This window comes from Lactuca virosa, chromosome 7, assembly GCF_052849685.1.
Source record: "Lactuca virosa cultivar CGN04683 chromosome 7, Lactuca_virosa_CGN04683_v6, whole genome shotgun sequence".
NCBI classification, from domain to species: Eukaryota; Viridiplantae; Streptophyta; class Magnoliopsida; order Asterales; family Asteraceae; genus Lactuca; species Lactuca virosa.
In genome coordinates this window covers 13,607,674-13,631,088 of record NC_136432.1, presented here as the reverse complement: position 1 = coordinate 13,631,088, position 23,415 = coordinate 13,607,674, and the positions used below count along the sequence as shown (strand labels likewise).

Below are 23,415 nucleotides of genomic sequence, written 5' to 3'. Positions count from 1 at the left end.
AAATCATTAAGATTGAAAAAAATAACTAAATAGACAAGAATACCCTTACTCTCTATCGCATAAACCCCTTACCTAATGGCTTCTGCGATCGCAGAAGATCTCGTCGATCAAAAAATGCACAAAGTCGACCTTCTTTTCAGCCTTCTCGCCTCTTCCCTGTTGCAATAGGCACGATTATCAGGTTAATTTCTGGCTTTATTTGTGAATTGAACATTCAATTCATGATTACAACGGATGAATAACTTAAAACCTGAGAATGCGTGATCAATAGATGTGTAATCGGATACAATCAGTAGGTTATTTGTTAGCTCTGTTTGTCAATTAAACCGTTTTGCAGCTCGTTGAGCAAGACTCTGAAGGCCAATCTGCTTGTTTCGATTTCAAGCATGTACAGATTTGAACAAAATCATAAAGAAATAAACAATTGATTAAACTTAGGGATAGTATACACGAGATAGACATGAAAGAAGTTGAACAATTAAAACTATATTAATGTTAATTCTAGTCGATCGCAACTATAAAGGATTTGAACAATTGAAACTAGGAACCCTAAAAAAGGAATTCGCATTCTACCTGATTGAATAATTAGTGCGTTTGATGAATACATGAATTCTGAATCATAGATGTAGTATGTAGCTTCCAATACGAATTGCTGGTTGGCGCTTGATCTGAGATACGTGAAGAAGCTAAAGCTGCGATGCCATATGGAGCCTGCAATCATCAACGCGATTTATATGTACCGGAAATTAGACTAGGGGCATTATTGTCCATTTATTAAGTTCCTTTAATTATAATCATTTAAAATTATGAAAAATAATTATAAATCAATAAAAGTTATCAGAAAAATAGATTTGGGTAAATAAGATATTAAAAATATTTAAGAATGGCAAATACGATATTTAAAGCTTAGGTCGGGCAAATACGATATTTAAATGTTTAGCATGGGTATATACGAAATTCTGCCTTTTTTTTCACCCCCAAATTTCCTTTTCTACTTCTCTTTTCGTATTTTTCTCTATTTATTTATTTTTTTGTTTGGACTATCTTTGTATTTTTTATTTATTTTTGTTATTTTTTTGTTTTCATTAATTTTAATTATTATTATTATTATTATTGTTATTAACATTAAAAATATATTTTCTTTAGTTCAGATTATTTTCATATTATTTTTATTTTCATTTAGACTATTAGTGTGTTACTCTTTTTCGTTCTGACTGTCATTGTGTTGTTTTTCCGTTTCGAATATTTTTGTGTTATTTTTCCGTTCGGACTATTCATATATTATTTTTTTCATTCAGACTGTTGAAGAGACATCTAATCAAATCAATTTTTTAAAATAATAATAATAATAATAATAATAATAAAAGACAACAAAAATAAATAACAAAAAATAACAAAAAGACAAAATATATCTAATCAAAAAAGTTTTAAAAGACGATAAAATGACAAAAAAGGAGGGTGCATGGAGGAATTTTATGAATGATGGGGATACAAACACCAACACCCTTTTATGATTATGTCATTCATTTGAAGGTTTTGCTTGTGTTCGACTCATTTACTGGTTATCGGATGCATATACTTATACTCTTGTTATGATTTTTCCTTGACTTATGCCTTAGTGCTCTTTTTGATTTGCTCTTTTTTTTGTTTGTCTCGTTTACTGGTTCTCGTTTTACAGATATCGGAGGTGATTGTATGTAATACAATCGTTCCACACCCACCTTCTTTTTTATAACAACGAATCTAGAACTAAAAAAACATATGGTTCCTTATGTAAATGAAACTAAAAAGAAATGAAAGAGTAAAAAATATAAGTGGAGACTACAAGAGGGTGGGCTGCTGGAGGCGATGGGAAAAGGGTAGGAAGTGGTGGCACCTGGGGAGGGGTGACGGTGGGCGATGTGATGGCCGAACAACAGTTGGACAACAGATAGTTGGAATGTGAGACTTATCGGTTAAGCCGACGAGAACAGAATGAGGCAACAAACATTTGGATATATCGATCGGTGATCAAGTTTTGATGAAGCTTTTATCCTTTTTTGTTGAACTTTAACTAGATTCAGTTATTGCATATGAATAAATTTTAAGTGGATAGAAGCATTTGGTTTATTTATGTGGATCGGAATATATAAAATAAGGTTGATTTTTTTTTGCCAAAGATTAAAAGATAGATCATTTAAAAATAATAAGGTAGGTCCTTATTTTTTTACATATATTTCTTGTATTATTATTTAAAAAAAAAGGAGGTCTTAGGAACTACCTTCCATGAATTTAGATACGTACATGCTTTTTTATGGAGACATGATTGTCGATATCTAATTTCTCCAATCTCTCTTTAATGGGATTTCTAAGGTATGTTGTTATTGTTGCCATTGCTTGTGTTCGACTCAAAACATGCAACATAACAATTGTAGTGGGTTTGTACTCATAGATTTTGGCTTGTTCTTTGATTCAAATACTTTTGGAGTTTCTTTGTGAGCTAATGGCTTAAGTTGTGAGTTCAAAATCCAACAAAGACCATGGGACTTTCATGTTTAAGGTACCTTTTTTTTAGGATTTGAAACCACAACAATGTTCTTAGAAACCATACACCTTAACCATTTCATTTTGCTACAATTTATTTTGTTTATATTTTTAAGAAATATTTATGTTAACCAATTTCAAGATTATTTCATCCTTGCGAAAAATATATTAACCTTGCAAAAATAATAAAAATTCGCAATTTTAATGTTCGAAAAAGTCATTCAGTGTCACTGCCAGTTAGGTGGTTATTTTATGATAAACATTGAAAATATGCGTATCTTGATATATTTGTCTTTCAAACATAATCATTTTAGCAAATAGCTATTGCTATATCCCTTTGTACCTTACTTTTGTAATTGGTTTAACAACCATGCGATCATTCTTATCCTTCTAACTTTCAAGTATTATCACACAATTTTCTACTAAAAGTTATCTTGCATCAAGATCAAAATTTATGATATTTGTATATTTATTTCACCCCTTTATTTCGAACAAGATAAAAGATCAAAACTTTATTTGTTCTCATATTATATTAAATAACACAAACAGAACAAAACATGTAAACCAATTAAACATCCTTCTTTTGAGATATATTCGACATGTACAAATGTCAAAATCATGATGCTTACTTCAGTTGATGTTGAGAGTGTATTAAAAAGGTATAAGTTTCCTATCTGGCCATGACTCTATCCTCTCAAAATACTTGACTGGGACAACACCCTCAAAACCTTCTGTTAAGATCACCTTGTTGTCCGATATGTAAAGCTTCATCCCCCCTGAAAAACCCCACCCAAATACTTTCTATCAATGAGAGGGCAGATACGTAATTTTATCTTGACTTGAAAAAGTGAGTACCTTTGATGGCTTTCCTAATATGAAGATAGATCAAGATGTTGACATCCCTCCTCGTCCCTGCAAAAATGATTTTTTCAAATTTTATCACCAATATTTATATTTTCCCGTTCAAAAAAAATATATGCAAAAACGGAGAAATTTACCACTAATTACTTCATTATCGGTTGGTAATCCAAAAGAGAAATGTACATGTAACCTTTTCATGCGTTTAAGACCACTTTCCAAGATTGAATTTAACTTCTCTTTGTAGGTTCCATGTATACAAACTGGACAATAATAACACACACACACACACACACACAAAAAAAAAAAAAAAAAAAAAAAAAAAAAAAAAACCGATGACCAAAGGAAGAAAAAGAGACTAAATTGTAAAATGTGTGATAAGTAGAATGTCATTACCAGGATATTCTTCAGGTGAGAGGATGGGTTTAAGTAAACTTTTAGTTTCAACCAACTGCCAATCGGATAGTATAAGTTTTATGAGAGAACGCTAGAAATAGCAACATACTTTCATTTAATTGTATATTATAGCTAGCATCACGCTTCCATTTCTTTCTATTACACCATTGTACTTTCAAAATAAAAAATATATATTATTAAACATTTTACTTTGAGATATACATCCAATCATGGCATTGCACTTTCAATCTTTTTCTTATTTGGATATTATATTTTTAAAAATTTACCTAATTATACTATAGTAAAAATGTTTTATATTTAATATTTATATGATATTGCTATAATCGAGTAGATTTTTTTTTCAAAGTGAAATGTTGTACTAAGAAGAAATGAAATAATAAAAAAAAAATAATGATAGTACGTTGCTATTTTTTGCATCACAATGAAATGATGAAGTATGCATTACCATGAGTGTATGACCTTGATTTGCACGAACCAAAAGCTCCCCATTTTCTTCAAGCAAGCTAAACCGCTGCTTGTTATCCAATCTGACAGCCTAACGAAGAATTAGAACACACAACAAAAAAAACTGACAAATGTGGTAGAGCCCACAAAGAAATATAAAATAAATAAAGACCAAAACATTTACAATAATTGATGTCAATAGTTCTCCTAATAAGAAACCTTTCACCATCCCCACAAAACAAAACATGAACATGGAAAAAATATAATATCATCAAAAGTATGAGAAGTTATTGGAACATTGGAAAGATAAAAACAGTGAGCAGAGAGATGGGAGTTACCTCCTTAATATCATCAAAAGTATGAGAAGTTATTGGAACATTGGCGGCTGTCTTCATGTTAAGTCTCAATAGATCTTGAACCTTGACATACCCATCACTCCTCATCTTTAAGTTCAGCTCAGAAGCCATATGTTCGCAGGATACGGGTTCTGATTTGTATAGCCAATTAATTCCAAATCAAATGAACTAATTAAATCAGAATGTCAAAGAAATACAAAAAATGAAGCTGACATTAAGAAAATTGATTACTTACAAGAGCCTTCCAAGAGCATCAATTCTATCTTCCCCACCACCACCACCAGTGTCGTTGTTAATGGAACCCATGATCGATGGAGGTTAGTTCTGGAAACTTGATGAGTAGAGAGTTGGAAGGGTAATGTCAATGCAAGTGTGTGATTGAAATGGAAGTGAAGAAGAAGTAAGAAGGCAGGATTCCTAAAGTAAGCAGTGCTGCCTACTGGTGTCGTCAACGCTGTCGTTTGACTAGACTCCGTCAACGGGTGTTGACACCACATAACAACAAGATTCCACGCGGGGGATCGATTCCCATTCCGATTCCACTTCCATATGCTAATTAAACTTGAATTATTCCCATCTACTCGAACATGGACCCAAGGGAGCTGCTAATTTGCTATATTACTATATATACTATCAACCAACGAAACTATATATACTTATCCATATTAACTTTATTTTATATTATGAATCCATATCCATATTAACTTTATTTTAAATTATATACCATCAAAATATAAAACTATATTATTATTATTATTATTATTATTATTATTATTATTATTATTATTATATATATATATATATATATATATATATATATATATATATATATATAGAGAAATGATCAAATGAGAACACCTAAAAGGTTGAGAACGCGACACCTAAAAGGTTGAGAACGCGAGAACAGTTCTGGACCAATCAATATATAAGGTCATATTAGTAATTGTATATTTTAATTAAATTAAAATAAAATAAAATCAATTAAATTCCCTTAAATTTAGGATCAGTTACCAAAAAAGAAGGAAATATTTGATTTTTTATTTTTCTTATTAATGAAATATAAAAAACATTTTTATCAAAAAAAAATTTAAACTAAAAAAATTTATTTTTTTTTTCTTAAAAAATAATTTTTTTCTCCTATTTCACGTTTTTTTTTTTTCGAAAAAATTAATAGACATTCAACCCCAAATCAATACATTTGTATTCATAAACGATTTTTTTTTCAAAAAAACTAATACTACTACAATCACAAATGAATACATATCAATTTACAAGTAATTCACCTCTCTTTTAATCAACCGAAAATAAAAGGGGTGTAAAAATTATCATTTCTTCATAAAAGAATACCTTTAATAATAAATCAATACACTTATTCACACATGATTACACTGTTATTTACAAATGAATACATTGTTATTAACAAATGAATACCCTGGTATTCACAAATGAATAAAAAAATACATCTAATCATAAATAAATACTCCCATTCACACATGATTACACTGCTATTTATAAATGAATACATTGTTATTAACAAATGAATACCCTGCTATTCACAAATGAATACCTCTCTCACGCATTTCATCAAACAACCCAATCGTCCTAGATACAAAGCCAATGAACCCAATGTCAAATACGCCCTCCACAACCAAATCAACAACCCACTGTTCTTCGTTTACATAAGTCGATTTTGACTTTTATGGTTTTGACTATCTAGAATAATCTCAACCATTCCGACTCAGCTTTATCACAGATTGCGAATTAACCGGTGTCTTAAGCCCCGAATGTAAAACCCATTTAGTGATTGCGAACCAGTCATCAAATTAATTTCGATCAAAATCAGAATCACTATAAACAACCAAGAATTCGATAATCTCAGCAAAGCGATTCAGTCTTCACATCCGATTGGTTCGTCCGTTCATCACCAGACTTCGAGATTAGCATTCAATCAAACACCAAATCGATTCTTCAAAGATCGATTTCACTCACAGATCATCAGAAATTTTCATGTTCGAGACGAATCAAATTAATAATCATGAAATCAAATTGACTATAAGAACAGGAACGAGAAAATTGATGAAAAAAATATGATCTTGGATTGAAATTAACAAAAATCGATTCATGAGAATTGATATACACACGATGAAGACCATTAACCTCAAAAAAATCATCGATTGTAGATTTAGAACAGGAGAATTGATATACACCCATGTGCTTTCGATTTATTCCCTCTGTATCTCGATTTCCTTCAACCAAATTACCTCAAATTGTGTTTCATGCTTCGAATCCACTCCCGTCTCCTCGTCTCAGATCCTCGTCTCTTCTGAGACGTCTCAATGGTCGGGGAAGTCGACGTCGCTGCACCATCTTCGACGAAGCTTGCGTTGTCGGGGCTAGGGCAGCAGAAGGAGGCGGCGTCGAAGCTTGCGTTGAAGATCGAAGACGAAGGAGAAATGGGGTGCTTTCTGGATGAGTAGAGAAACAAAGCGACTCCATCAATAGTCTTTATCTTCACAACAGCTTGCAGGTCCGATTAGGGCTACAAAAATCGTTTGATAGGGGAATGAATAGGGAAACGACATTCTTTAATGGAAATAAGAATGGTAATGAGAAATTATAGGATTGACCTAAAGTTTCAATTACTGTTATACCCTTATGTCATTTTAAAAGTTACACTTTACTACCAATAGTTTTAGAATCAACATAAATTACCCGTTTGATAATAGTCTTAGATTTGAATATTTAAGTGGCCCAGATGTGTTCTCGCGTTCTCAACCTTTTTGGTGTTCTTAACTGATCCTACTCCTACATACATATATATATATATATATATATATATATATATATATATATATATATATATATATATATATATATATATATGTGTGTGTGTGTGTGTTTAATTCAAATTTATTAAATGTTAGTAGTATTTTTTAACAAAGTAAGACGATGTTATATTTGCATCGATTGTGGGGTTATTTGAGTATACTTAAAATTGACTATTTCAAATATTAATTGAAAAAATTATGTTAGTACCGTTTCCAACCCGCATCCTATTTGTTGACACAATGCTTCGTTATTATTAGATTTTGGTGAATTTTCTTTTATAGTAATAGTTATTAGATTATTATTATTAGTAGTAATAATAGTAACATTATTATTATTATTATTATTATTATTATTATTATTATTATTATTATTATTATTATTATTAAAAAACATTAATAGTAACATTCAAATAAATAATAGTAATAAAATGTAATTTTACTTTTATTGATTTTTATATAAATGAACCCTCTAAATATTACAATTATTATGTAACTTGATGAAATGGTGACATTCAATATATACATGTTTTCTCAATCATCATAACATTGTGATAATGACAGTTGTGACCTTGGGTGATAACTATAGTTGTGTGATTTAGGATGTCTTGCGGACCAAGGTCATTGTAGATCCATATTTTGTTTAGATGAACGATTACACCCTATTTTTTAGCAACGAAAAAACTATTGTTAGATTGTAAGCCAATATTCAAATGTCACAAAACTTGCTCCATAGAAATTCAGCGAGTGGCTTATGTTATTTAAAAAGTCATCTTCAATCATTGCATACTCTTCACAACACCTAATAACTTGTATGTAAATCCAACCAAATATGATGTCGATACTCTTCACTATGACCAAGAGAAAAACTATTGCTTATAGTCCACAATTTCCATATTTCAATCACATGGTTTAAAATCTAAGTTGGCATGTTGTGAATCTAAGTAGTTTTTTAACTAGACATTTTGACTTGCAACTCTATTGATAATGTGACTCTAAAAATATATATTTTTGTTAATCCAAAGGGATACAAACAGTTCCATGTATTTATCCAACCAATCAGGATTGGGATAATCAAGAACACCTCAAAAATGAAATAAATAAATGGTTAGCATCCAGCCACCCTCGATTGAGATAATTGAGAACACTTGATTGAAATAATACCCGAATAATTTGTCATTATTGTTTTGAGGTATGCATAAATTTTCAAATATGATGGCTACATTAATGAATCAACGAAATTATTTCACACATTCTAAAACGATTCCCACTATATTGTAAGCTTTATATGTTGTCTACAGTGCTTCAATATACTTGGAGATATATTTCATATCGAATAACAAGAAGATTGACAAGGATTGACGGGAATATATTTTCACTTGCATGGGCGGTCATAAATTCACATGATTACTTTTTTTAATCCATAAACCCGAAAACTATGAGAAATATTGTGTTTATTGAAATGATACCGACAATTCAATAATGCATAACCCACTAAATAGTTCGCTACTGTATGACCACATTCTAAATAACTCATAGCCCACTTAATAGTTTATACCCATTACCCACCATCTTAAAATTGCATAAAACACTAAAAAAACTAACAAAATGGAAAAATGGAATAAAAAATTAAAAGCACATACAAAAAAATCAAATCATAAATCACTATCTAAATTATCCATACTAATAAATGAAAATCTTTTTGTCACATGTCACATTTTCATGCATTTTGACACATGTAATTTTGTGGTTAATTTTTAAAAAATTAATTTTCACTTGTCATTTTGTGGTAATTTTTGATTTTCTTAATTAACTTTCTAATTTTTAGGTTATAGAAAATAATTAATGTGTCATTAATTTGTTTCCTTATATTTTCAAATTTACTATAATATATATAATTCAAAATTGGCATGTTTCTTTTAAAGTTCATTGTCATTTTAGGGAAATGGTTTATATAGAAAAAATAATCAAATTTTGTTGCTTTTTATTAACAAACTTAAAAAAAGATTATACGGTCAAAATATAATCAAAGTTCATCATTTTGTTTGTATATATTTTGAAATTTTATTCTATAAAATACTTAATGTTTACACTTTTATATTTAATGTTTTCTTTAAAAAAATACTTAATGTTTATATCTTCATATATAATTTTTTTTAATCAACCCGTATGTTACACGGGTTTCACACCTAGTTCATCTATTAAACATAAAACAAGAAAATAAAAAGGCGATAAGACATAAAAAAGGTAAATATGAATAAACTGATTTATAAAAAAAAATAATGGAGTTTTTGAACGTTGATGGGAAGAATGGGTGCATTTAGTTAAAAAAAAAAAGTATTCATTTGATTAATTAGAAAGGATTCAAATTTGATCTTATTGGTAAAATAATATTAAAAATTAAAAATATAAATTTAAGTAATTAAAAAAAAACACTCAAATTTGTGATTTTATTGGAGGGACCTCCGACCTCCTTCCTATGCTAATAATGTTTGGTAGGTCCGTCCAAAGTTTGATTTTATTCAATACGACGAAGTAGTCATGAGATTTAGAATCGGAAAACCGGACCGGAATCGGAATCATGTGACCTACAGTCCTTCAAAGTCGGGATATCAAAGCTGGACATTTTATGTTTTTTAGATTTTTTTGTATTATGTGAATGTTTTAAAATATGCATATCTAATTCGTTTGATGTCGGAATAACATGTAGTTTTCTCCAAAGTGTAGCCTAGAGTTTGTACATGATTTTAGACTATAATTTTGTTATTTTTCGTTTCATATTCATTGACTTACATTCCCCAAAGTCGGAATATCAAAGCTGTTAATTTTCTGTTTTTCAGCTTTATTCTTATATTTTGTGAAATTTTAAAAATGCATATATCTAATTCGTTTGAAGTTGGATTATCATGAGGTTTTTTGCAACGTGTATTAGAGTTTGTACATGATTTTAAACTATAATTTTGTCATTTTTGGTTTCACATTCATTAACTTACAGTCCTCCAAAGTCGGGATATCAAAGCTGTGAATTTTCTGTTTTTCAGCTTTATTTTTATATTTTGTAAAGTTTTAAAAATTCATATCTAATTTGTTTGAAGTCGGATTATTATAATGTTTTTTGCAACGTGTAGTTTAGAGTTTGTACATGATTTTAAACTATAATTTTGTCATTTTTGGTTTAATATTCAATGACTTACAGTCCCTTGAAGTTGGGATATCAAAGTTGAAATTTTTCAAAGTTCAACCATTAAGTAATTACCAAAAATTTTCGGATTTCCAGGTTTTTCCGGTTCTAGACCCACTTTACCCGGTTCCACATGACTCACTTTAATGTTTCCGGATTTTCCGGTTCTAGACCCACTTTACCCGGAACCGAACTGGAACCGGTTCCTATATACCGGTCCAGTTTCCGATCCTACAAAATCTCGTTAACCGGTTCCCAGGTTTTTCGGGTCCGGGTCTACCGGTCCGGGTTTTGGACCCACTCTCATCCCTACGACAAAACATCTTTACCGAACAAAATCCAATCCACCATACATTTTGATCAAACTAATCTTCATGGGACACTTGACCAGACTATCCTTTTATATGTGGTGTTGCTTCCGTAAAATATTAGATGTATAAATATCAATTAACTAGTTGTGAGACTCATATATTATATGAGTTAACTATATATATATATATATATATATATATATATATATATATATATATATATATATATATATATATTTGAGAACTTTGGATTTTATGACAAAATAAAAAAAATAATGAATTATTAAAATTGAAATGTTTTTTTTATCTTTTAAACTTAAACGAATAATTTAAATAAATAATGAACTTTAATTTAGAAATTTTGAAATTAGAACTTAAGTCTATTATTACATTTATTGTAATTATTACATTAAAATATTATGTGAAATTTAATAAAATAGAAAAAACTTATAAAATGATACGTGGAAGAAAAATTAATTCAAAATAACTACAAAATGACATTTGACAAACTAATGAGAATATTATATGTAGCAAAAAAAATATTCATTTATTAGACTAGATAATAATTATACATACACGCATCTATTCTAACCCTAAAGTTTTGAATATTCACAATATTGGACCTTAAAGATTTATGAAATGGCCAATTGGACCAACATGTGATTATCTAAAGAGTAAATTACACGAATGGTCTTAGGGTAATTTGCGCGTTTGGTCCCTAATTTATTTTTTTAACTCGGAAAGTCCCTATTGTTTGTTTTTGTTACGCGATTGGTCCCTGTCTTACCTAAAAAGACTATTTTGTCCTTAATTTTTTAATTTATCTAAATAAACACACCCCCAACCCCACCGTCATCACTTTACCTTACCGACCCCATCATTTTTTCTATTTAAATAAATAGTCTTTTTAGGTGAGATAGGGACCAAATGCGTAACAAAAACAAACAGTAGGGACCAAGCGTGTAACAAAAACAAACAGTAGGGACTTTCCGAGTTAAAAAAATAAGTTAGAGACCAAGCACACAAATTACTCCAAACCATAGGGACCATTCGTGTAATTTTTTCCTATCTAAATGAATTTGATGTAAGGATGACAAAAATACACAAATCTATCGTTTTGACACAAGTTTTGACCAGATAAATGGTTATGAGACCAGATATAAGGGTTTTTCTAAAAAAATTGCGCCTTGGAATGATTATGGTATTATAGTTATACACTCACGTGACCTCGTAACCATTTATTTTTCAAAATATTTATACTTCTACTATTGACATATATGATCTCGAAATTATATTGTGAGTTTCTATGTGTTATTATAAATATAAGGTTTGTTGTGTTTATTACTACTTACATCCTAATCCGTAAACATAAACTTAAAATACCTAATAATCAAAAGTTGATGTTAGAAATTGAAATTATTAAACTTTACAGAGTGATATGGTTATAAACTTATATGTACGTAGCATTTGTTAAAATTGTTAAAACTCATATTTTGGACTAGATTATGATTGAGTTTTAGATAACATTTACTACGAACCGAATAGTTTTAAATAAATTTGGTTACCCGACTTTTGTAATTGGTTTAACAATTTGCCACACATTTTGTAGTAAATGTTATCTTGTATCAAGATTAGATATTTATATGACGAAATACAGAAAAACACAACCTATTATGTATCTATGTATGAAAGAACACATTATATTTTACCTATTGATTTATCCACATTTCCGGTAAAAGTCTATTTAATGAGTTTCATTTAAGTAGTATGACAATTAAATGTAATGTGGGTGGGTTATCCGAAATCATGATGCTAAATTTTAGGGGATGAGAGTGTATTAAAAAGGTATAAGCTTCCTATCTGGCCATGATTCTATCCTCTCAAAATACTTGACTGGGACAACACCCTCAAAACCTTCTGTTAAGATCACCTTGTTGTCCGATATGTAAAGCTTCATCCCCCCTGCCAAATACTTTCTCCATCACTATGGGGGCAAATAGGTAATTTCATCTTGAAAAAGGAAACCTAATTGCAGCTGAGTATAATATTTCAAAAAGTGAGTACCTTCAATAGCTTTCCTAGTATCAAGAAATATCAACACGTTCACATCCCTCCTCATTCCTACAACAATACAAGCAATAACAAATTCTCAACCAAAAGGTTAAACGCAACAACATACTTTCATCAATTAAATTGGTTTATTATACCATCCTACTTTCATTTCTTTGTTTTGAAAACCTAATGCTATAATTGGCTAAATGTTTTCAACGTAGTATATATAATGAATGTCCTAATAACAAGTTTTTGTTGTAATAGCAAGAATTGGAAGTATGATGAGAAATTTTTACCACTAATTACTTCACCATCGGTTGGTAATCCAGAAGAGAAATGGACATGTAGCCTTTGCATGCGTTTAAGACCAGTCTCCAATATTGATTTTAAATTCTTTCTGTAGGTTCCATGCACACAAACTGGACATCAAAAACATCAAGAAAAGATCAACACAAACATTAAGAAAAAAAAAATTATAAAATGTCATTACCAGGAAATTCTTCAGGTGAGAGGATGGGTTTAAGTAAACTTTCTGTCTCAACCAACTGCCAACCCAACCAACCAACAGAGTATTTATTATTTATTAAAAAGAGGATGCAAGAAATAGCAACATAGTTTCAAAGTAACAAATGAAAGTATAATGCTATAATATAGAAATCAATGAAAGTACATTGCCATTTGTTTGCATAAGATAAAATAAAACCCTAAAGAATAAATACCGTTACAGTATGACCTTGGTTTGCACGAATCAAAAGCTCCCCATTCTCTTCAAGCAAGCTAAACCTCTGTTTATTGTCCCTTCTCACAGCCTAAAGCACACATTACAAATTTACAACCAACAACAAAAATTCATGCTTCTTTCTTTCTTATTGTTAGCATGATGTGAAAATACATATAATTAATTATCTCTTATTACTAAAAGCAGAGCAGAATGAAGATGAAAAAAAAAGTGAGGAGAACCTCCTTAATATCATCAATTGTATGAGAAGTTATTGGAACATTGGCAAATGTTTTCATGTTGAGTCTCAATAGATCTTCAACTTTGACATACCCATCACTCCTCATATTTAACTTCAGCTCAGAAGCCATATGTCGCAGGATACGGGTCCTACAAGTTTAGTTTGATGGAAATAAACAAATTTTAGATTTTGGTTCAATGAGAGCCTATTTTCTGCTATCATTTTGCAAAAAAAAAACAACTATAGCATATCAAGTATTCAACATATAAAAAAAAAAAAAAAAAAAACTTATCTTTTTAAAACATAGAAAAGATTCATAATGCTTACAAGAGCCTGCCAAGAGCATCAATTCTATCTTGCCCACCTCCACCTCCACCTCGGCCCCTTGACCTTCCATGGCTTTCTGTCATTGATGAACCACCACTGCCACCAACAAATATATCATTAAAAATTACACATATGGTCATTTAGGGTAAACAATTTTAAATTAATCTACCAAATTTTCATCATCAGGTTCTAAAACTAGGCTTTGCATCAACACAGAATCCATCTATCTGCATGTCTTGTTATATGGTTTGTGGTTCATGAAGGTGTACAAAAACTTTCAGGAGTTTTGTAGGTTAGTAGCAACAGAATTGTAGTTGTTTCTCTTTCTCATGCATTTTATTATCAAGATAGGTGAAAGTGGATTATTTCTTAAAAATTTCACTGAAAAATTCTCATACTCTGCAATTACAAGTTCATTGAAAAGGAAATCTAACAAGTAACAACTTATGATAATCTTTTCTCCTACTCTCTAAGGCAATGCTGAAATTAAAATAACTAAGATATACATACAAACTGCAGCTGTAATCTTTACTTTGCAACTAGCTGGTTAATGTTACAGAAGTTGTTTGTTTTGGGGAAGAGTAATTTAAAATGTTCAAATGTCATGGATGTTGTTCTGTGTTTTTTTTTTAGTCAGAATTCTTAACTGTGAAGAAGGCTTCTTCAAATATTGTATCCATAAGAGGCTAATATCAGCTATGTTTCAGTATATGCCCATACTAATGATCACATTCAGAGTTCCGGCACATCTTATTAAAACCATAAGGAAAAACTGAGTCTACAATTCAGACATGAATACCTAATTTTATATAACATACTGTGAACTTAAACAGTAATCTGAACGATAAACAAGTAGACATGTAAAACACCAATCAATCCATCAAACTATTTGACGTTGGACGTATAAACAACCGCTATTGCACAAAATCTAAATGTCATCTAATTAATAAACCTAAAAACAACAGGCCTGATTATTTCGAAACATGACTTTAGAGAGATGTACCTTCTAGAAGAACGAGCAGAGGTGGAGAAAGATGAGCTTCCGTGACTGTTAATGGAATCCATGATGGAGGTTAGGGCATGAAACTTGATATCTAGAGAGTAGGAAGAAGAAGAAGAAGAAGAAGAAGAAGAACGGAAGTGGCGCAGGATTCCTAACGTATTGCTGGCAAGGGTTGCGATCATTGGCGGTCAGTGGTGGCGTTTTGCCCAGACTCCTGTCACGCCTGCGGATATTTCACGCTCTTTTTATTATACTGGCATCTATTCTGGACCCTGAAGAATTAAATATTTACAAAATAAGACACTAATTTTAAAAACCGATACATGCATTGCATTGAAAGAAAAGTCTTGTAGCTTGAGGAGGAAAAGGTAAAAACAAACAGAAAAGAGTGAGAATTCATTCTCTCTTTGAAGCATAAACACAAAGTAGAATCCCTGTGAATTTTATTAACGTGAAGCCCTAATTCTTTTATTCAGATTTTTTCCATAACAACAGATCTCCCAAAAGTAGAATCCCTGTGAATTATCAATCCCACTTGAAATTTTGAGCCCTATGTCTACTATGAGACAACTCATATCGCAACATCTTGAAGCTCTAAGATTTATAAATTGAGCTTAAATTATTCAATTAACGGAGAAACAATAATTAGAGAGTGTTTGGCAAAGCTTATTTAAAAAGGCTTTTAACTTTTTGACTTGTAACTTATTAACTTATAGCGGCGTCAAAACGGAGTTTTTTAAAAGATGTTTGGCTAGTGTCAAAACGTTATAAGTTGATAAGTCATTTTTAGTGTTCGGCAAAAAAGACAACTTATATATGCAAAATTACCAAAAAAGACTTTCTTTTATATTAGGCTTAAGCTTATTTTTTGATGTTTCACAATCAACAAAATTAACATTGTTGGTGTCCATAACCTAAATTGCATTCAAGGTATCATTTAAGCTTGACAATTGAAGCACAAACACATGCACATTCAAGGTATCATATAAGCTTGACAATTAAAGCACAAACACTGTACATTCAAAGGCATTTCATTTCATTCAAAATCAGATTTCACATTCAAAGATAAACTACACATTCAAAGTTATTTCATTCAAAATCAGTTATGAATTCACATCATGGTAAACTACACCCTTGAATAAATAAAATCGACAGCACCACAACTCCACATCCATAGGAAACAGGTGGATTGACAGACGGAAAAATCGACAGCATGGAAAATTCAGAGAACCAAAAAAACAAAAGAAAGAGAAGAAGAAGAAGATTGACAGCATGAAACGCAGACAGAGAAAGGAAAAAAAAAACGGCATCAGCAGAAACGCATGAAAGCAGACAGAGAAAAGGAAAAACGAACCTTTATTGTGGGTTCGAAGGAACAGCACCAGGGCTGTGGGCTGCGACGATCTCCGGCAGTGGCGAGGAGCTGGTTAACGGCGGCGAACAGGGGAGGGAAAGCAGCGATGTCGATTTTTGCTTCAGGAGTCGACGCCAGAGCTGAGAGCACAACAGAACAGCGATGGAGGCGAATGTCGATGTATTAGGTTTAGGGTATATTTGGTCAATTAGTTTAAAAGGTTGAAATAAAGAGTTTTTTTGATAAGAAAAGAGTAAACGAGTTATGAAAAATGACCTTATTAGAGGTTATCAATATTTTTTAGAAAAGCCCTTAGTCAAAAAGCTTACATATCATACAACATCTAAATTTATCAATTTGATAATTCAAACTACGAATAAAAGATTAAAAGTATATATAACTTGATCATAAAATTGGATTTCATAAAAATCGAATCTGTCAAAAACACCAAGCTTTGTTCATCAACCTGATCACAAGAAATCAGAACGTACCCAATAGAAATTGCATTGATGTCGACCAAGAATCTGTCAAAAACACCAAAATCTCATAAAAACCGAGCAGAAGGAACACGATTAAAACACCAAACACATAGATAGAGCAGAAGGAACACGATTAAAACACCAATTTCATAGAAAACAAGCAGCAAGAACATGATTGAAACACCAATTTCGAGCAAAAAAAAACAAATCAAAAAACTTACCGGCGAAGGGGAGGATGCGAGGGGGAGGCGACGAAGTCAGAGATAGAGCGACGCTGCCTGAGGCTGGCAGGGGGAGGCGACGACGAAGCCGGTGGCTAGCAGGGAAGCTGTCGACGGGGATGATGAAGAGGGAGAATGAGGGAGGAGTGGTCGATATGTAGGAAGAAGGTGAAGAATAAAAATGAGGAGGACGATGTTTTATTGTTAGGGCAAGGATAATAGATGTAAGACAAAACTTAAAAAATGGTATGGTTTTCGAAAATATCAAGTTTAGTCTTTAAGTTCAAAAAACGTCACGGATCGTCCCTGTGGTTTCAAAACTTTTAACATTTGGTCCTTCCGGCTCACTCCGTTACCATTTAGCCGTTAAGTAAGGGGTATTTTTGTCATTTCACTACTCAGGGACCATTTATGATGTTTTGTATTACTTTTTTTAAAATAAATAAATAAAATTTAATATGCAAAGGGTCCTCTCTCTCTCTCTCTCTCTCTCTCTCTCTCTCTCTCTCACACACACACACACAGCAAATGTGTGTGCATTTCCAGAACTACAATCCATGAAAGAAATCAAAAGCTTTACCCACAACCCTTATAAAAAAACCCCAATTTTGTTAATCTGCCCTAATTCATATCATATCAATGGCCAACATTCTAGAAAATACAACAAATGTCAATCACATTAGATAGATCCAAAATTAAACCAATCAATAAACCAGAAATGGACGAAGATGACGAAAATCAGTGATGTTCTTCCAGTTGAGCTATATGTGTATCTTATCATCGACTCCTATCCACCTCCAAATGTTCCTCCACATCGCCTTCACTTGACCCACCTTCTTCATCCTCTTCGTCATTTCAGGAGAACGAAGTCTGATCAAACCTTTCATCGATCCATACCCACCAACACCCCATTCTTCTTTCGCCATGTCAACTAAAATGACTCGAGATGGAGAAAAAGACGGTGTCTGGAGTACAAGAGTAACAGGGCATGGAGAAACCAGAGATGTATTCAGTTTGTGGGGAATTAGTGAAAAAAAGGGGAAACAAGAGGGGTTTTTACCCTGTGATTTCGCAGGAAAATCTCTACCTGAAACTCGATGGATGAAGAAGGATATAGCGAGGGATTTGCTTGGGATTCGAAAACAGAAGGAAACAGAAGGGAAGTCGGAGGTTCTCGGCTACCTTTCTTCTCTGTTGAACAAAACTTACTAGGACCTGTTGCGATGGTGGGTTTCTTCAACTGGGAATGGTGGTGATCAGGGGGTGGTTGGGTCGGCTTATCATCGAAATAGAAGAAAGGAGGTGAAGTCGAGGGAGGCAGCAACTCCGGTTGCTGCTGTGTTTTTCCGGTGATTAAGTCATTTTACTTCGTTTGAAGCTGAAGACTTAATCCATTAGGGATTGAACCAGGTAGAGTGAATCGAGAAGTGTTGAAGGACACCAAATTGGATAAATTTGCAAGTGAATCGACTGCAAATTGAGGGTTTTTTCTTCCAGCTCGTGTTCGCCTAAACCCTGAAATGTTGATTCCGGTAACATTCTGGTAACATTGTCGTTCTGACATGAGATTCCGACCCAATTGAAACACGGAATTGATTTTATCGGCTATTGTTGTGATCTTAACCCTTGTTATGATCTGTGAGAGAGAGAGAGAAAGAGGTGGGACCCCTTGCATATTAAATTTTATTTATTTATTTATTTTAAAAAAAAGTAATACAAAACCTCATAAATGGTCCCTGGGTAGCGAAATGACAAACATACCCCTTACTTAACGGCTAAATGGTAACGGAGTGAGCCGGAAGGACCAAATGTTAAAAGTTTTGAAACCACAGGGACGATCCGTGACGTTTTTTGAACTTAAGGACTAAACTTGATATTTTCGAAAACCACATGGACCATTTTTGAAGTTTTGTCTAGATGTAATTTTTTTAGGCAGAATTTGGCTTCCTACACAGCTAAATATAGTATTTGCCCGGCCTAAACTCTAAATATAGTATATGCCCTTCTTAATGTTTTTTAATATCATATATATACCCAAATCTATTTTTTTGGTAATTTTTATTGATTTATATTTGTTTTGCATAATATTAAATCATTTTAATTAAAAACATTTTTAATGGACAATAATACCCTTGTTGCTACAACATTTTTTCACCCATATCAAAAAATCACGTTCGACTCCCTGATACTTCCGATCATTGCATCCAACGTTGCTTCCAATCAATCGTTGCTTCCCTGTTGTCGCGCACACACACAATCATCAGGTAAATAAATTGAGAATCCAATCCTTTTCCACAATTTCGATTCTGTTGTTGTTGTTTGATTTGTTCAGCAAGTTGTATCACATGAATATGAACAAAAGAGTTGCAAATCAATTCCTAGATTTGATGCAACTGCATATAATTGTCCGATCATTCCATTATACCACCAAGGAAACCAACTTCCCCTTCACAATGAAGCTCACACAAATTACATTGCATCACTATGTGAAAACACAAACACTAATGAGACGTACATATAGTCTGGCTTTTCATCGAATACCTGGAGTGCAGGTTTGGTGAACAATCACACCTTATCAAGAACAAAATAGCTTTTGAAGGAGGAGACGATGGCATTTGATAAGTTTGACCACATTCAGTAATAAATATCAACAACTTCCGTCGACAATTCAATAAAGAGGTGGAAAATAGGAATCGGGTTGAAGCGACAACAAGAAATTACCTGATGATGTGAATGCGATCTCATGCCGATGGAAGAAAGGGATTGGATTCGCAAGTTATTTACCTGGTGATTGTGTGTGTGCGTGCGAACAACAGGGGAAGCACCGATTGGAAGCATCGATTGATTGGAAGCAGCGTTGGACGCAATATCAGGAGCTCGAACTTGATTTTTTGATACGAGTGAAAATTGTGATCTGTTGTAGCAATAAGGAAGGGTATTATGGTCCATTCAAAATGTTTTTTTTAATTAAAATGATTTAATATTATGAAAAACAATTATAAATCAATAAAAATTACCAAAAAAAAAAATTTTGGTATATATGATATTAAAAAACATTAATAAGGACATATACGATATTTAGAGTTTAGGCAGACAAATACGATGTTTAGGTGTTTAAGAAGGGCGCATACGAAATTTTTCCATTTTTTTATTCAGACTTCTTACCGAATCAGATCTATTTTTTGGCACATCTTACCGATTAAGAGGGTGAAAAAGGTTCAACCAAACACTCTTAATCTTAATCATTCAGATACAGCCTCTTGATGGGATAATTAAGATGTCAAACAAACAACCCCTTACTTTTTAACCTTTGCCAACACCCTCTTACTCCAATGGGAAAACTCAAAACTATAAATGGGGTTTACGAAATTTACCTTAAAGGAGGAGGAAACACATCGAGCAGATCTACGGCTAATGTCTGAGTTGAAGACGGTGATAGTTCTCGAGATTTTAGGTAAAAAATTGGGTATTTTTTGAATTGCTTTGGTTAATTAAAACATCAATTTGAACCTTGGAATTGAATTGAAGAGATGAAAGGTGATGTTTAATGATATTTCGATGAAGCAGCGTTCCTTGAGGATATAGGTTGTTCTGATTTTTGGAAGGAATCGGAATCATGAAACTCATTGAAATATGAATGGATGAATTTAAATATGTTAAAAAGTTTGGCTGTAAAAACGGAATGGATTTAATTCTTTTGTTAAAATTTATTTGATTTTGTATATCTGTTAAAAGATTAAAAAATACAAATTACATTGCTTTTTTTTACAAAATTATATTTGAAATTGACATAATCATGATTTTACTAATTTTTTTTATTTACAAAGTTGTTTTGCTTGTGTTTGTCCGGAATAAAAGAAATGGTATTAGGGATGAGTTTTTATGATTATGCCATTCATTTGAAGGTTTTGCCTGTGTGTGTGTGTGAGAGAGAAGCTTTTTTAGAAGCTATTTAAACTAGCTTTTTTAGATATATTCCAGATACATTCTTTATTATATAAAAAAAATTATAAATGCCAATTTATAGTTAATCATCTAACATCTAGCTTTTCACAGCTAGTATTGCCAAACTTAGCATGAGTCTAAAACCAAGTATAAGCATCAAGAGTCAAGACACAACCCTTGAAAGTTAAATATAATATCATTGAAAAAAATGCCATATAAACTGAAATTCATGCTACATAACAAAATAGAAAACACCCACTTGAAATAAGAAACTCCATTCTTCCAACTTTTACAAAAATAAAATAAACCTTCACTTCTCTTCTCTAGGCCACAAGAGTGCTGGCTGTGGTGGACTCGCTGCATAAACAAATAATGATAATGTTGTGTTAGTACATAAATCATATCTGATTATCAATGGAAGAAATAGCAACATACTTTCGCCCATTTGTTTATTATGGCATTCTCCTTTTATTTCTTCCTATTAATTTACTGCTATAATTAGGTATGGGTTCAAATATAATGTCTAAGAAGAAAATATGAAAGTACAATCCTATAAGTTAAATTCTGTATAGAAAAAAAAAATGAATGTGGGATGCTATAATACACAAAAAAAAAATGAACATATGTTGATATCAAATGCTACCAATAGCAAAAGCTGGTTGATGCAAAATGATTGTTTGATAGACTAAAAAAAAGGTGGATGTCAAAAATAGGATCAAAATGCATGATGGATACAATGAAGGATATATAAAAAATGTTCGGACTTACTATTTCCAGACAGGTGGCAGCTTCTTGGTCTTCTTATAGTAGCGAGCAAGCCTGTGAATCCTGCTCTCCACAAGAATGAGCCTGAATTTGGAATCTTTATCCTTCCTGTTTCTCTCCAAATGCTTCCTAATGGCAACTGCTTTCTTGATAAGGTGATACAAATCCTCAGGGATTTCAGGAGCAAGGCCTAAAAAATCATGAAAGGGGAAACAACTTTAGTACCAAATAGAAGGAATGTTGAATAGAAGAGATGGAAATGCATACCATGTCCCTTCAGAATGCGCAGAATCTTGCTTCCTGTTACACTGTTCACCTGAGCAATACCATGAGAATCACGAAGAATAACACCAATTTGTGATGGCGTAAGACCCTTCTTGGCAAACTTGCATATGTTGTCCTCAACCTGAATAAAACCATCTATGTTAGATACTTCAGTAGCCAATAATGACTCTAACCTAAATGAACAAAGACAAATAGTACTTTTTCCTCTTTTAGGTTCACCACAGAAACAAGCCTAGCCGAAAAATCACTTCTTGATAAGGATGATTAAAACTATAACATAGGAATGATAAAGTTTCTTACATCCTGAGATGAAATCTTCAACCAGCTCGGTGGAGTCCTCTTGTATGGCTTAGCTGATGCGGAGATACCCTTGCTGTTTACCAAAATCACAAAACAAAACAAATCAAAAATCGAAATCATCAAAACACATATGCAAATACAGACAGATGAAGGAGAATATAGGAAGAAAGTACCCTCCACTGTGCATACGACCCATGGCGACGGAGATGGAGAATTGGCCGCTGCTTGCTGACGCTCTGAGGACGGCTGCAAAACCCTAATCCAGAATGGGGAAGAGAAGGCTAGACTTGCTGGAATTTATATTTTTGTTAATTTGGAACTTGATTGGATGGACCTTTGTTAAGTTTCGCACCGGCCCAAATTTTGTAAGAAGAGCATTGGGCTTTTCTCTACTACTAAAATAATAAAAAGAAAGTCTATAGCAGACTTGAGGTGCTCGTTTTAAACCGGTTTATTAGAAAACTAGATAGAAATACATGAGTTTATTTAAAAAAAAAATAATATAAAATTAAAAATATTTAAGAAGTTTTAATTTATAAGAAAAATAAGAAAAAATATTGAATTATAAAAATTAAAGTGTTTTTTTTTCTCTTTTAAATTTAAACAAATAATTTAGATAAATAAATAAAAGAAATTAATGAAACTTTAATTTAGTAATCTTGAAATTAGAAGGAAAGTCATTAATGAAATTGATATGCATTTATTATTAGATTTAAACATGTGGAATTTAATAAAATAAAAAAATAACCATAAAATGACATGTGGAATAAAAATTAATTTAAAATAACCATAAAATTACATGTGACAAAA

At 31.9% G+C, this 23,415-nt stretch overlaps 2 protein-coding genes and 1 pseudogene across 6 annotated transcripts; all 3 read right to left on the bottom strand.

Annotated features, from left to right (window-relative positions):
• Positions 1-3,025: 3,025 nt before the first annotated feature.
• Positions 3,026-5,155, bottom strand: LOC145123515 (uncharacterized; annotated as a pseudogene). Its single transcript, XR_013715174.1, has 7 exons — positions 4,834-5,155; positions 4,581-4,729; positions 4,244-4,333; positions 3,778-3,832; positions 3,522-3,644; positions 3,379-3,435; positions 3,026-3,299 (listed from the first exon to the last, which is right to left on the bottom strand). The product of XR_013715174.1 is annotated as an uncharacterized LOC145123515 (transcript).
• A 7,446-nt stretch (positions 5,156-12,601) lies between these two features.
• LOC145125551 (uncharacterized) lies at positions 12,602-17,513 on the bottom strand. Of its 4 annotated transcripts, XM_079060999.1 has the most exons (12): positions 17,311-17,512; positions 17,102-17,134; positions 16,611-16,750; positions 15,413-15,528; positions 15,257-15,301; positions 14,254-14,349; positions 13,928-14,075; positions 13,687-13,776; positions 13,458-13,512; positions 13,264-13,386; positions 12,980-13,036; positions 12,602-12,877 (listed from the first exon to the last, which is right to left on the bottom strand). In XM_079060999.1, the coding sequence occupies exons 4-12, from the start codon at positions 15,436-15,438 to the stop codon at positions 12,753-12,755; spliced, it is 765 nt and encodes a 254-aa protein (XP_078917125.1). In that variant the 5' UTR covers positions 15,439-15,528; positions 16,611-16,750; positions 17,102-17,134; positions 17,311-17,512; the 3' UTR covers positions 12,602-12,752. The 4 variants fall into 4 exon arrangements, with proteins under 4 accessions (XP_078917125.1, XP_078917122.1, XP_078917123.1 ...); XM_079060996.1 differs by having other exon boundaries at positions 15,257-15,528; positions 17,311-17,513; XM_079060997.1 differs by lacking the exon at positions 16,611-16,750 and having other exon boundaries at positions 15,257-15,528; positions 17,311-17,513.
• Positions 17,514-21,432: 3,919 nt separating this feature from the next.
• On the bottom strand, positions 21,433-22,928 carry LOC145125553 (small ribosomal subunit protein uS15). The gene is made up of 5 exons (XM_079061000.1): positions 22,779-22,928; positions 22,606-22,678; positions 22,288-22,426; positions 22,024-22,210; positions 21,433-21,612 (listed from the first exon to the last, which is right to left on the bottom strand). The coding sequence occupies exons 1-5, from the start codon at positions 22,799-22,801 to the stop codon at positions 21,579-21,581; spliced, it is 456 nt and encodes a 151-aa protein (XP_078917126.1). The 5' UTR covers positions 22,802-22,928; the 3' UTR covers positions 21,433-21,578.
• Between the last annotated feature and the right edge of the window lie 487 nt (positions 22,929-23,415).

What these genes read in the sequence shown, in the direction of transcription:
- LOC145125551 (XM_079060996.1), bottom strand. Translation starts at nt 15,438, where the DNA reads ATGATCGCAACCCTTGCCAGCAATACGTTAGGAATCCTGCGCCACTTC. An exon ending in ACCAAGGTCATACTGTAACG is followed by an intron (nt 13,513 to 13,686) that starts GTATTTATTCTT and finishes TTGGGTTGGCAG; the next exon opens with TTGGTTGAGACAGAAAGTTT. An exon ending in CGATGGTGAAGTAATTAGTG is followed by an intron (nt 13,037 to 13,263) that starts GTAAAAATTTCT and finishes GTATTGTTGTAG; the next exon opens with GAATGAGGAGGGATGTGAAC.
- LOC145125553 (XM_079061000.1), bottom strand. Translation starts at nt 22,801, where the DNA reads ATGGGTCGTATGCACAGTGGAGG. An exon ending in GGTCGTATGCACAGTGGAGG is followed by an intron (nt 22,679 to 22,778) that starts GTACTTTCTTCC and finishes TTTGGTAAACAG; the next exon opens with CAAGGGTATCTCCGCATCAG. An exon ending in TGAAGATTTCATCTCAGGAT is followed by an intron (nt 22,427 to 22,605) that starts GTAAGAAACTTT and finishes GGTTTTATTCAG; the next exon opens with GTTGAGGACAACATATGCAA.